Raw genomic sequence first — 13,041 nt, forward strand, 5'->3', positions numbered from 1 at the left:
ACCCAAATGAGGTCCCCACAAATGACATTTCTTTTGGTTTTCCTATGGTTGTGGGGACATTAGGTCCCCACAACAATAGCCACCACCTGATCACACACACACACACACACACACACACACACACACACACACACACACACACACACACACACACACACACACACTTCTGTCTTTCATCCCCTCCTTCCTTTTATTCTCTCTCTCCCTTCTTCAAATGCTTTTCCTTCTGTCCTTACCCCTTAAACCTTTGCTTTTCCCACAGGTGAGATGGAGGAGCTTGAGGCCCAGTGGCTGACTGGGATCTGCCACAACGAGAAAAACGAGGTGATGTCCAGCCAGCTGGATGTGGATAACATGGCGGGAGTCTTCTACATGCTGGCCACCGCCATGGGCCTCTCCATCCTCACCTTTATCTCTGAGCACCTTTTCTACTGGAGGCTGAGATACTGTTTCACTGGTGTCTGCTCTGGAAGGCCGGGTCTGCTCTTCACTATCAGCAGAGTGAGAAAGCAGCTATTAACACTTTTACACTGCAGGAACTCCACCCAGGAACTTAATAAGCAGGACAAGTTTAGAATCTTGGGTTGCTGTGTTCATTTTTGTGGCCTCTCCTATGAAGTTGCTGTAAGAATTCAGAGAAATTATGCATTTTCACACAGGATGTGACAACAGCGTCACCAGGAAACCCATTCATTTCAATTGCTTGCGCTGCACAAAAATGAGATGTCAAAGTTCTTTTTTTTTTTAAACTTTAATGTGACAAGAAGTTTGAATGCAGGGCAAAGTTGGACAGAAAGTCAGTGCTGTGTGCGTCTGATTTCCCCAAAGTATGACTTTACAGTTGTATTGAGAGTCAGGGAGGAAAGTTTTCATACTAGCAAAGGTAGTGCTAATGCTTGCTACGTACTAGTGTAACGGTTATGTACTCTCTCTTGCATTATAAAGAATCAAGCTCAAAACATTCACTCTCTGACACCAAATCTGCCATTTATTTGCAGGAGCAGGGCACTTGTAAAACAGACTGATATTCGGTCCCTCACAGCCATACTCGTGGTAAAAAGCTCCAGAAATGACTATAAACACAAAAGAAGTCATTTCACTAACTATTAGTTAACAATGACACCACAGAGGCTACTGGTAATATTACAATCAAGCTAGCCAACTTGCCAACAACGTGGTGTACTTGTGAGTTATTCTGTAAACATGCCGATATTCTCACAGAAGCACTGCGCATATATTTTGACAAACGAAACACCTGCAAAAGCCAGAAGTTTAGCCACTATAACAAACTTATTCAGCATTTTCAGCAGATCTTTTTACCGATTAAAGTACTGTATATACAGGATACAGCAGACTGGCAATGTAATATGGGGCGTGCAGGGGCCCAGCATTGTAAAAAAGATAAATAATTGCATGTAATGACAAGTGATGGCAAGTGGAATCACTGACTCTGCTACAATAGCAAGGCTAGTGCTAACTCTTGCTGCATACTTGCAAGGCTCGTGCTAATGTTTGCTACTTAGCACAGTGTGAATACGTCTTCGCTGTTGAAGTGTTTGCAACAAACTAGTAGCTTCTAACTTGAGAGGATGGTGATGTCGCCCCGCAGGAAATTTTGGAAACACCACCGACTTTGCTCGCTTACTCCGTAACTTCCTAGGGGTTGTGAGGTGAAACCAGTGGCTAGCACAGCACACCACATAATGTCTTCCACTGCAGGAACTTAACAAGCAGGACCAATTTAGCATCCTGGGTTGCACTTTTTACCTTTTACGCCTCTCATAAGAAGTTGCTGTTAGAATTCAGGTCGCTTACTGATCACACATCATCCTGAATGCAGTAACTGGTTGTTATAATATCAATATCAAGACTGGAAATTGAATTTCTTGTGGTGTTATTGATATTTATCAGCTGACTTTTCTAACAGGAATTAATTAAAAAGAAAAAAGAGTGAGCTAAACATGGAAAATCAGCAAGAGGAGCAAGCGTATTTGTAAACTGTCTCACTGTAGTATTTTCTGGAGCAGAAAAATAACAGAGAAAAACAACTCTGCACATTATTGTGACTTTGAAGACAGGCTGCAAGCCTTTGTGGTGCTTAATGGCATCAGTTCCAACATAGCAGTAAATTACAAAAACGTTTAGCCCTTTGCTGTCTTGTTTTGGAAAAGTTTTATCTCAAACAAAGCAGTCAAATTTTAATCCTTTATCTTTCTCATTTGTCTAATCTTCCTTCAAATGCAACGAGCAAAAGGGGCTCGTAGTTGTGTGAACAAATGACATGTGTCTTAAACTCACATGATTGCTACTCAAAATCTGTAGAAGCATGTATTTGTGATTCAAATGTCAGAAACACACACTGTTGAGATACAGAAGGAAATTGCGTGTGGGTGATAAAAGAGGAAAAGATGGGGGAAACAGTGTGATTACAGAGCCCAACTGAGGCAGAGATGAATCCATTGCTGCGCATGTGGACAGCAGGATAGAGGAGTCAACCAGCTGAGAGGATGAGAACGTGGACACTCACTCACAAAGCTCCCTGTCTTTCACCCACCCACACACACACACACACACACACACACACACACACACACACACACACACACACACACACACACACACACACACACACACACACACACAGAGTACATCTAACAAAGTTAAAAATGGTCACCATTGAGCAGGTGGAGTGAGGTGAAGGACAGGCTTGACCACACGCATGCATGCACACAAACACACAGACACACACACGCACGCACGCACACACACGCACACACACACCTAAATTTTAGGCACACAAAACACAAATGGGCACATCCAGACAGACCATTCCTTCATTATTTATAAGTCATGTCTCCGTGTTAGGCAGGGCTTTTATTCCAGACGAGCAGCATTTCGCACATAAAATGTTTTACAAAAAGAACGCGACATGTGTCTAAGTGTGTGCCTATGCATGTGTGTGTGTGTGTGTGTGTGTGTCTCAGCGCACACATGCCTTCAGATCAGCAACGTTGGAGGTTAAGTGGCTCGAGGAAGAACATCTCCTTGCACTCAGAGGCCCTGTCCAGTGACATCATCGCCTAAATTTAATTTTCTTCGGCACCTCTGAAATCAGTTCATCTAAAAAAGTGCCAATTATCTCTTCTAGCTCGCTTCTAGATCTCTTCCCATTGCAAAAACAAAATGAGGGGAAGGTTTGCAGTAAACACACCCCAGGAAGGATGCAGAGGTCTCTGCTAATTTACCTTTGAAGGAAATTAGTTTTGTGCACGTTGGAACTTTTCCTGTGAAGTCAGTAGGTTGCAAATTACACTAAATGTTCTATTATCTCTTTTATCTCCCACCTCGCTGCCTGTCATTTCCTTTCCTTTTTCTTTCCTTTAATTTCCTCTCCTTCCTCTCCTCCTCTCAGGGTATATGGAGCTGCATCCACGGCGTTCATATAGATATGAAGAAGAAGGCACCAGAGCTCGACTTCAGTCCTCAAGCCAACATGCTGCATTTGCTCAAGTCCGCCAAATCCATCGCTTTGTCTTCTCCCAAACGCAACACTGTCCTCCTGCAACCGAGCATAATGGACGTGATGACAGGGAAAGGTAACATAACACTTTAACATGCAGCTTAACATTCACTCTGTGTTTTCAGTAGGATTCAGATTAGAACTCTCCCTGCCCAAATCAGGCAAACGTGACTCCTGGGATAAGAGTGTTCACACATACAGACTTTAACCTGCTTTTTGTCTATGTATGCATAAGTACAGGTGACTATTTTCACCTTGTTGTGGGCTCCAGACTGTAAGCCGATGGCCTGTCATGTACAGGCCTGTCTCATGATTAGAAACGCATTAGATGGTACACACTGCATGCCAGGCAATAGATAATATATCAGCTAACTGGCTGAGCATCCATCCAAACACCCATCTATTGTATCTGCTGTCTGAGGTGCATCTCTCCTTGTCTCCTAGGTAACTCACTCCATAGTCTGCCTCAGAAGGGTCCTGGTCTCTATAGCAACGCTGCAGGTCCGCAGGGTTTCCTGTCATTGTCCGGGAGACACAAAAACCTCCTTAATAATGCTGCACCATTTCCTGGACAACAAAAACTTCCCACTCACCAGACCAGCCCCAACAAGCCCCAGCTGTCAATCACTAATGACAATGGCCAGACCCGCTTGGCTGGGCCGACTGGGCCAGCCTGCTCTGCCTCGAAGCCTCGAGCCCTGTGGAAGAAGAGCGTCGAGACACTGAAGACTCAGCCGACTGTCATATCTCCAGGACCAAGTCCTGCCCCAGCATCTGGGCCCGGACCTCCAACAATGAAGAGCCAGCGCTACCTACCTGAAGAGCCACCGCACTCTGACATCTCAGAGTGTTCCAGTCGACCGCCATCACACAAAGATTCTGATTCCATGGCGGCGAGGGGTGGATTTAAGCCAATCAATCAGCTGAGGAAGAGAGGCGTAGGTGGCAGTGCAGGAACCAAGATCTACTCCATTGACTCGGACCAGGCCAGTCTCCAGTCTGCTCCCCCCTACCAGCGAGACAGCCAGGGGGGAGGTGATGACCACAGTTACCCCCCTGATCTGTTTCCACCTGACAGCACATACTCACACACTCACTCACACTCTCACCAGGCAGACGCACCCATTCTGCAGCTGAACGCCAGCCTCCTGCACCATAGCCACAGCGCCGAGGCCGACCTGCACTCACTGAAGGACAAGAAGTACAGCACCTACACTCACAGCAGGTATTACACTCAGCATAAAACACACGTTAAAACACAATTATAGTGCTTGTGTTGTGTCTCTGTATATAATCAGTGCCATCCTCTCTCTTTCCAGTGTGAAGGAGAAAGCTGGAGGTTCATTCGACCAACCGGCTGCAGGTCAGGGGTCACAAGGCGTCCGGCCCGGCCATTGTAGGTCCTGTCTGACCAAGCTGAGTGGCTACTCCGGTCTCTACACTGTTCGCTCACCACAAGCCCGCTGCGATGCCTGCGCCCACCTCGGGAACTTGTACGACATCAGCGAAGACCACCTTCACTCCCACTATTCCCACACTCACCCACACAGCGGGGACATGTTTACACACTATCTTCCTCAGAGTGAGCTGGGCCTGGTGGGCGAAGGGGACGGGCTTGTCAGCCCCTTCGAGCCCTCCCCTTCTTCGCCATCTCCTCTTCCCACCTCCTCGTCGGCCCAGCACCTCCAGCTGAGCCGCCAGCACTCCTACGAGAATGTGCTTCCGGATGGCATTCCCGAGCGGCAGTCACAGCCGCACCCCCACCTGCGGGGCCTGAGTTTGCCTGACAGAGATAGGGATCAAGAGCTGACCCTGGATGAGGGGGCTTACGCTAATGTTCTCACGATGCGCTCTGATCGTCCATTCAGCAGCCGCAGCCCTCCCTCTCCATCACCGTCCCACCATCACAGCTTGGATGCCCCGATGCCTCTGCCCCGGCGCTCCAAGAGCCTCTTCCCTGATCGACCCTCTCATAACCCCTTCCTCCAGTCAGCGCCCGGCACGGCACAACGAGACCCCGCCTCCCAGGCTGCCATGCGCATGCCACAGAGAAGCTCTGCCCACGAACTCTACAAGCAGCGAATGCCAATGTCACTTACCCTGGGTAACCATGGCAACCACCACATCAACCAGCATGTCGACCAACAGGTATTCTACCCCCAGCAGGAGCCTCCTGTGGTGGCCTACATGGTCCCACCTGCTGCCTCTCAACCAATGAGCTATGTGACAGCGCCACGTGCCTCGAGTGCAGGCGGCAACCGACCACGGCTCTACCGGCGCATGCCCAGCATCGAGTCTGATGTCTGAGAGTTACACATGACACATTTACTCTCACCGAAACACATAACACGTATGCATGCAAGAAAGAGGTGTGTGTGACCGGACCAGGCAGCTCTGATTCTAAGCACATTTACAGAAACACACAGACACACACACAGATGAAAGATGGGAAGTTCTGCCCTGGACTCAAAGGTTAACAGTGATGTTGAGTAAATAAATCACTGTTTTCTTTATCACACCCTCTATAGGTCAGGGACGGGGCTATGGGAACACCTGGAGGCACAATACAATATGAAGCGTGTGTGTGAGTGTCAGTGTGTGTAGTCACTTTAAGCTGTGGGCATCGAGGCACGAACTGTCAGTACATCTGACAAGTCAGATTGAACCCCTGGTGGAATAAGATGGACACTGTACATGGAGTCTAGCACCATCAGTGGGATCTGATGGAAGATATGATGGAGTATTTGGAAGATGAGCCAACCTGTCCCGCCCTCTCACCAGCCTCTTGGAGATGAAGGGGACACAGAAAACCCCTTTCTTTCAAAGATTTTGCACACACACACTCACATGCGCGCGCGCGCGCGCACACACACACACACACACACACACACACACACACACACACACACACACACACACACACTTCACCTAACACACCTACCCCTCTCCAGGACTCTCCTGTTGCACTATGATTTCTACAGTCAACCCATATGTTGTCTGAGCCTTCAACCTGCACTGCCAGCATGGCTTAAAGAGTAGTAAACTACAGTAGAGTAATCCTTGACTTGAATGAAAATCATTATCTATGTTACAGACTAGACTGGGAGGCGGGCAGCTGGTCAGGAAACAGGTCTGAGAAGTGTATCAGCTCCTGCCCGCAGATGTACAAACACTCGAACACACACACACACACAAACGCTGTGTCTGTTTATAAAAAGGAAACGCTGAAACTGCAGACTGTTTGTTCTTGTTGATGTCAGTTAATTGAACATTCCAAAAAGTGGACCAACCGCGGCCACCAGTAAAAGCCTCTCAGGATGAGGGTGTGTGTTCTAGTGTTTCTAGATCTAGAGACATACAGTATAGCATCCTTGCTTCCTCTCTTAGCTAGCCTTCAGGTCATACTGCATGCTTCCTACTGCCCTGTGTTACAGTTAAACTCCGATACAGGGTCATATATGCACACACATACACAAACACAGACACACACACATACACACACACACACACACACACACACACACACACACACACACACACACGCTCATATGCACATACACAGTAGTCTAGGACAGTAGTTTAGGTGGGTGTGTGTGTCGAAGCTATAAGATAGCTTCTCTTTGTGCACTTTGTAGATTTTATACCCTGCCACCTACACAGATGTTTGACCAAAAACACTTTTATACTGAAAAATATGAATATTCCCAGTCATTCGCTGGATAGATGTTTTCTTTTCTCTTATTTCACTTTGACATTGGGTTTTAGGGCACCGTTAGGGAGCACAGCTCTGTCAGTTTTCCATTGTGAGGTAAGAAGTTTTATAGTGTTAGATAATGGGTACAGCACCATACATACGGTATACACAACCCTGACTCTATCTTTCTCTCCTCTTTTTTAACTTCTACTCTGCTAATCTCTTCTTTACCTCGCCAGGCCTGTCAGTTCCTCCTTTCTTTGTCTTTTTGCTATTTCCCTGCTTCTTTCCTTCTATAGAGTAGATTCAGAAGATGTTTAAAAACTCAACATATCGGTGGAAGTCACTTTAGTTGTTGTGATCCGATTCAATACTCATAGGAGAGAGAGTGCTTTTTTTCTAATGAATTTTTATGTCAAAACTCTAGGCCCGTTTTAATGTTTCCCTAGTGAATTTCGAGGCCGTCACAGATTTGCTCATAAAATAAATTCTCCTGGATGAGCGTCAGAGTAGCTGGTACTTGTGTGGCTTGCTGTTGGCAAGAACAGAGAGGGAGTCACGTGGTGACGAAGAGAGTTTGCAAAGTTACTTGTTACAGAAACAACACACACGCACACACACACACACACACACACACGACAAGCTGGTAATGTGTATATGAGTGTTCTAGAAATCCATAATCTACTGAGTAAGGTCATTGATTTTTTTGAGTACAAGGATTTTGATGGAAAAAGGACTTGGTATCCCATTAGCTCAGTGTCTATCTCTATTCTCTTTCTGTCTATTCTCTCTCTCACACACAAACATCTACAGCATATACAGTGTAACGGCAACAAAGAACGCAAGACAGTTTGAGACTAAAACACAAATGCTGCCCCTCTATTCTTAACAGGTTTGGTGTGCGAGTTATATGCACAATATCAGGTTGCAATATTATAATTCTGTACAGAGAAATCTTTGTTATAAATGTTAGAAACTGATTTCATTTGTTTGATTTGAATGGTATTTAAGTGTTGAAATCATTTCAATATCGACGTGGCTTTTTATTCTGCTTCTTTGAGAAAAAATAGACTGGCATGTTTTAGATTCTTGTGAGTTTTATTTTTTATTTTTTTATTTTTTTTCCCTCTGGTGTGTTGTTGGTTGGTTGGACCTCACTGTACAGTTGACACTGCTGGGTTAACAGACCAGTTAGCTAACCGGTAAACTAACTACACGTAGCTGAGTGTCTCATGTGAATCACACTCAATGATTAATGATGGTCCAGCCTGTGTGGTTAATACAAAAACCCCCTCCCACCCACATAGTTCTCTTCCACTACGAGTCTGTGCTGTTTCACCTCTGACTGTGAGTGTGTGTGTGTGTGTGTGTGTGTGTGTGTGTGTGTGTGTGTGTGTGTGTGTGTGTGTGTGTGTGTGTGTGTGTGTTTTACACTGTGCAGGCATTTATATAACACAGCGGATGTGTATTTAGAGAGCTTGTGGTGTGTGTGTGTGTGTGCCTGTGCGTGTTTTTCTGTACTTTTTTCCCTTCGTCCCACACATAACATTTGGCCTGGCTCTTACTCATATAACAAACACACACACACACACACACACACACACACACACACACACACACACACACACACACATTGCGTCTGTATTGTTGTGGTGAGGAGCGCATGTAGAGTGAGTTTTGTGTGTCTATCATCACACAGATTTTTACACCAACCTTTTGATTTACTTTATGATTTTTTAAATTGCATGACGTGCTCGTGTTTCTGGTGGTACCTATTTTGCTGCAGGACCTAAGTTCTCTCTGAGTTTTCAACCTGCTGGGCTACAGCACCAACACGCACCCCTCCGCCAGCGATCGCGTCCGGTTGGAGCCTTGGACGGTGACGCCTCCTGGCCCGGGGCCTGTTATGTCAACAGCATGGCGCCTAGCTGGCTCCCGCACAATGCCAGCTGTCATCACTTTTTTTAAAAAGTGTTTCAAAAGGCTCATCACAAATCTTAGTTTGGCCCAGGTGTTCACACATACACACACACACACACACACACACACACACACACACACACACACACACACACACACACACACACACACACACACACAGTATGGCGTCAAATCGAATTCTATTCAATCAAAGCAACTCGCACCAACGTGTGTGTACATGCATGATTATTATGTTACGCGTGTGTGCGTTGTAACATGCAGATTGTATTTCACGCGTAACAAGAAGCTACGTACCTATGAAGCAGCACGTGCACGCCTGTCTGTCACTGTTTGACAAATACTGTTACGCGCTCACACGCGTGTGGTCACAATTTCTGATTGTACACAATAGAAAGTTGATCTGCACCGTTCAGATCAACTATTGTGTACAATCAGAAATTGCGACTGCACGCGTGTGTGAGCGCGTAACAGTATTTGTCAGTCAGTGACAGACAGACGTGCACACCCTGCTTCATATGCACACAGCTTCTTGTTACGCGTGACAGAGTTCACGCACGTCATTTCCACGTACGTGACCGAAATGTTCTATTATCTTCATGTGAGCGTTAATGCGTGCGTTTGTAAAGAAATGCATGAATGTTATGCATGGCCGCTCCGCGTTGTGTGATTGCTGGCATGCAGCAATAATCACACGTGAACGTGCGCGTGAACGGGAGGCCATTATAAGTCAGTGGGGAAACTACATTATACGTCAGGCACGGTTTGCTGCACAGGCGTCAAAGCATGCGCATGTGACACGTTCAGTTGATAGCTGTGCACGCTTTTAGAATCGATTCTGACGCCATACGCACGCGCACGCACGCACGCACGCACGCACGCACGCGCACACACACACACACACACACACACACTCAGCACTGGACGGAAGGAGTGTGTTGGTGTGTAGTCCTGTGGGTCTCCCTGCTGTGTATCTCACTTGTGTATAAGTTCAGGGGTTTCTAAGCTACTAGTTGTGTTGTAAATACTACCTTGTCACTCAGTACCTCTGTACAATCTGTAAATAAGTAAAGGTTACATTTTTCTACGTGTCTGCGTGTTGTTGATTGACCTGTCGAGATTGCAAGACCCTTTTGCCTTGTCAGCTGTGTCCATATGATGTTTTTTTGCATGCTAAAAGACACATCAAATGAGAATTTCCACTTTGAAACTGCAGTGTGCTGATGACAGACATAAAAACAAGAGTTACAGCATTTTCAACACAATTTCAATTCAATTCAGTTTTATTTTTATAGCGCCAATTACAATCAAATTGTCTCAAGACGCTTTACAGAACCCATATGCCTGACCCCCAGAACAAGCCCAAAGGCGACAGTGGCAAGGAAAACACCCTTTTAACAGGGGGAAAAAAACCTTGAGCAGAAGCCGGCTCTTTATGTGTACATCTGCCTGGTGGCCGGGCAGGTTGAGAGGGACACAAGAGGTAGAGAGGTAGAGGAAGAGAGGGGTAGAGAGGTAGAGAAGAAAAGGTAGAGAGGGGTAGAGAGGGGGAGGGGAACAGGGAGCATAAAACACACAATTTGACACATGCATGATAAGACAGACGATGCATACAAAGTAGAAGCTAACATTGACACTGATTCATAGTTTACTGTTATGATGTACAGCTCTGGCAATAAATATACTACATATATAGCTGGCAGGAAACTCAAAAATATATAGAAGAGCATATCAAGTAAAGTGAGGGTGATGCAGAGTAGACTGGTGGAAATGGGCAGCTGGAAGCAGTGGGCTGGAGGAAGGTCAGCAGCAGCATCCCACAGTGTACATGATGGAGACTAGACCAGTTGGTGGGACAGCAACCACAGATCTGAAGCATCCAGCTCTGCAACAAATCTAAAAAAATTAGCATTTGCAGGGTGGTTTTACGCCAATATAACAGCTTGTTATTGTGCAGATGAGCAAGTTTTACGGTGTTTTAAAGCAAAGCAGCAGGTGAGCTGGTGTGCTCGAGCTGCATCAAGTTGCATATTAGAGCTTCATGTAAGGCCAGCGAAGGTCTACATGACATAAATTGCTTCATCTCTGCTTCACAGATGTCCACATGCAGCCTACTGTCTACAAAATAGTGCACATACGGCACATTACCAGAACAGAGCCTTGGAAGTGGCCACCAGTGGACTAGAAAAGCAGCAAAACAGAAACAGCTATGTGTCCATAGTGTCCTCACAAGAATAGGCTTAAGCCATTTTAAGGCACAGAGGGATTATCATCATGGAAAAACTTCTAAATATGTAACTTTGATACACGGAGATGAGCTTTTAGGGGATTAGTCAGTGACCAGAGAGAAAGAGATGCTTTATGAAACATCATCAAATGGTTAAATTTGATGTTAAGATTAAGCACTGCCTACTGTGCACAGTAAACACAACCCTTCATTGAGGGGGATCTTATCAAAATGCCAACTAAGGAAACAACAGGTTATGCTGGAGGAGGATAAACAAATCTAGCAACCTAAAAATAGTTTATATAACAGTTTGTTTCTGGTCTGTAATATCCTTGATCAGACAGCAAGCACGCATCTCCAACCATTTTTGCAGTTTACTGCTCAGAGAGAAGGGCTTTTAGGGATTCTGCTGCAAAAGGACTCCCTCTGCCCTGCTCTATGTACGCTTTCATATTGCACACATAGCATGAGTGTGTGTATATATGTGTGTGTGCGCATATGAAATTTTTGTGTGTGTGTGTGTGTGTGTGTGTGTGTGTGTGTGTGTGTGTGTGTGTGTGTGTGTGTGTGTGTGTGTGTGTGTGTGTGTGTTTAGATCAGTGTTCTGGTAAAAAAAAAAAAAAGCTTTATTTTTAGATGGACGCTCTAATCTGGGTTGAAGTGGGACAGGAGAGAGGAGCACACACACACACACACACACACACACACTTATGCATGCTTCAAATCAGCACACATCGAGGTTGGGAGATCTGTCACAAGCCATAGACCAGCTGCAGCCAGAGGAAAAGGAGGAAGAAGAACAAAGACACTTGGAGTCTCGCAGCAGCTATCCAGACCTTCTTTGAAACGACTTGTGTGTGTGTGTGTGTGTGTGTGTGTGTGTGTGTGTGTGTGTGTGTGTGTGTGTGTGTGTGTGTGTGTGTGTGTGTGTGTGTGTGTGTGCTTCCTCTGAGACGGAGTGTGACGACCACAGCGGCCTAATTCGTCCTGACATGATCCATATGCTTGTATCTAATGGACAGAGTTGCAACACATTCCCAGACACAGGCCTCTCTCTCTCATTTAATTAATGGAATCGAACCACCCTACATGTCGAGCTATAATGTAATTACTTTAACACACAGGAGCAGAATACATGTTCCTTGTACCCCTGCAGTAACATTCAACTCACAACAGAGCCATAAATATATGTGCATAGTGCTGCGGATACATAGACATACTCCCAGGGCTGCACACACACCAACACACACATCGAATTGGTCATTCTGCCACATATAGCCACACTCTAGGGGTGTGAGATGAAGCAGATAAATGAAGATAATTAATTTCCTGGATTAAGATCGTCTCCATCTGAGCAACCCCGCGGCTGGAGAAGAGTCAGAAGGGAAACAAGAGGAGTAAGTCAGAGAGACGAGGATGATGGAGGACGGTGAGGGTGATAGTGCTGACTTTGACAGGGCTGCTGTAGGCTGTTGGCTCTTCCCGAGACTCCAAGCATCCTCATTAACCAGCAGCCATCCCACACATTTAACACGTGTGTTTTGCGTGTGCGTTTTGCATGTACTCTTGTGTTCTCTAAACAGTTGCGATTGTTTGCATATGTGTGTGAGAGAGAGATACAAGAAGAAGAAGAGGGGGAGAGAGAGAGCAGCATGTCAGCCT

The 13,041-nt window shown here is 45.9% G+C and overlaps 1 protein-coding gene across 1 annotated transcript in view; it reads left to right on the forward strand.

The window, feature by feature from the left end:
• Positions 1 to 10,243, forward strand: part of LOC110956276 (glutamate receptor ionotropic, NMDA 2A-like) — a 241,761-nt gene extending 231,518 nt beyond the window's left edge. Inside the window, exons 17-20 of the mRNA XM_051945620.1 lie at positions 263 to 501; positions 3,413 to 3,596; positions 3,965 to 4,745; positions 4,840 to 10,243. Coding sequence (XP_051801580.1) covers positions 263 to 501; positions 3,413 to 3,596; positions 3,965 to 4,745; positions 4,840 to 5,827 — 2,192 coding nt within the window. The 3' untranslated portion in view covers positions 5,828 to 10,243. The remainder of the gene's footprint in view (positions 1 to 262; positions 502 to 3,412; positions 3,597 to 3,964; positions 4,746 to 4,839) is intronic.
• The last annotated feature ends 2,798 nt before the right edge of the window (positions 10,244 to 13,041 follow it).

Source organism: Acanthochromis polyacanthus, chromosome 3, assembly GCF_021347895.1.
Source record: "Acanthochromis polyacanthus isolate Apoly-LR-REF ecotype Palm Island chromosome 3, KAUST_Apoly_ChrSc, whole genome shotgun sequence".
NCBI classification, from domain to species: Eukaryota; Metazoa; Chordata; class Actinopteri; family Pomacentridae; genus Acanthochromis; species Acanthochromis polyacanthus.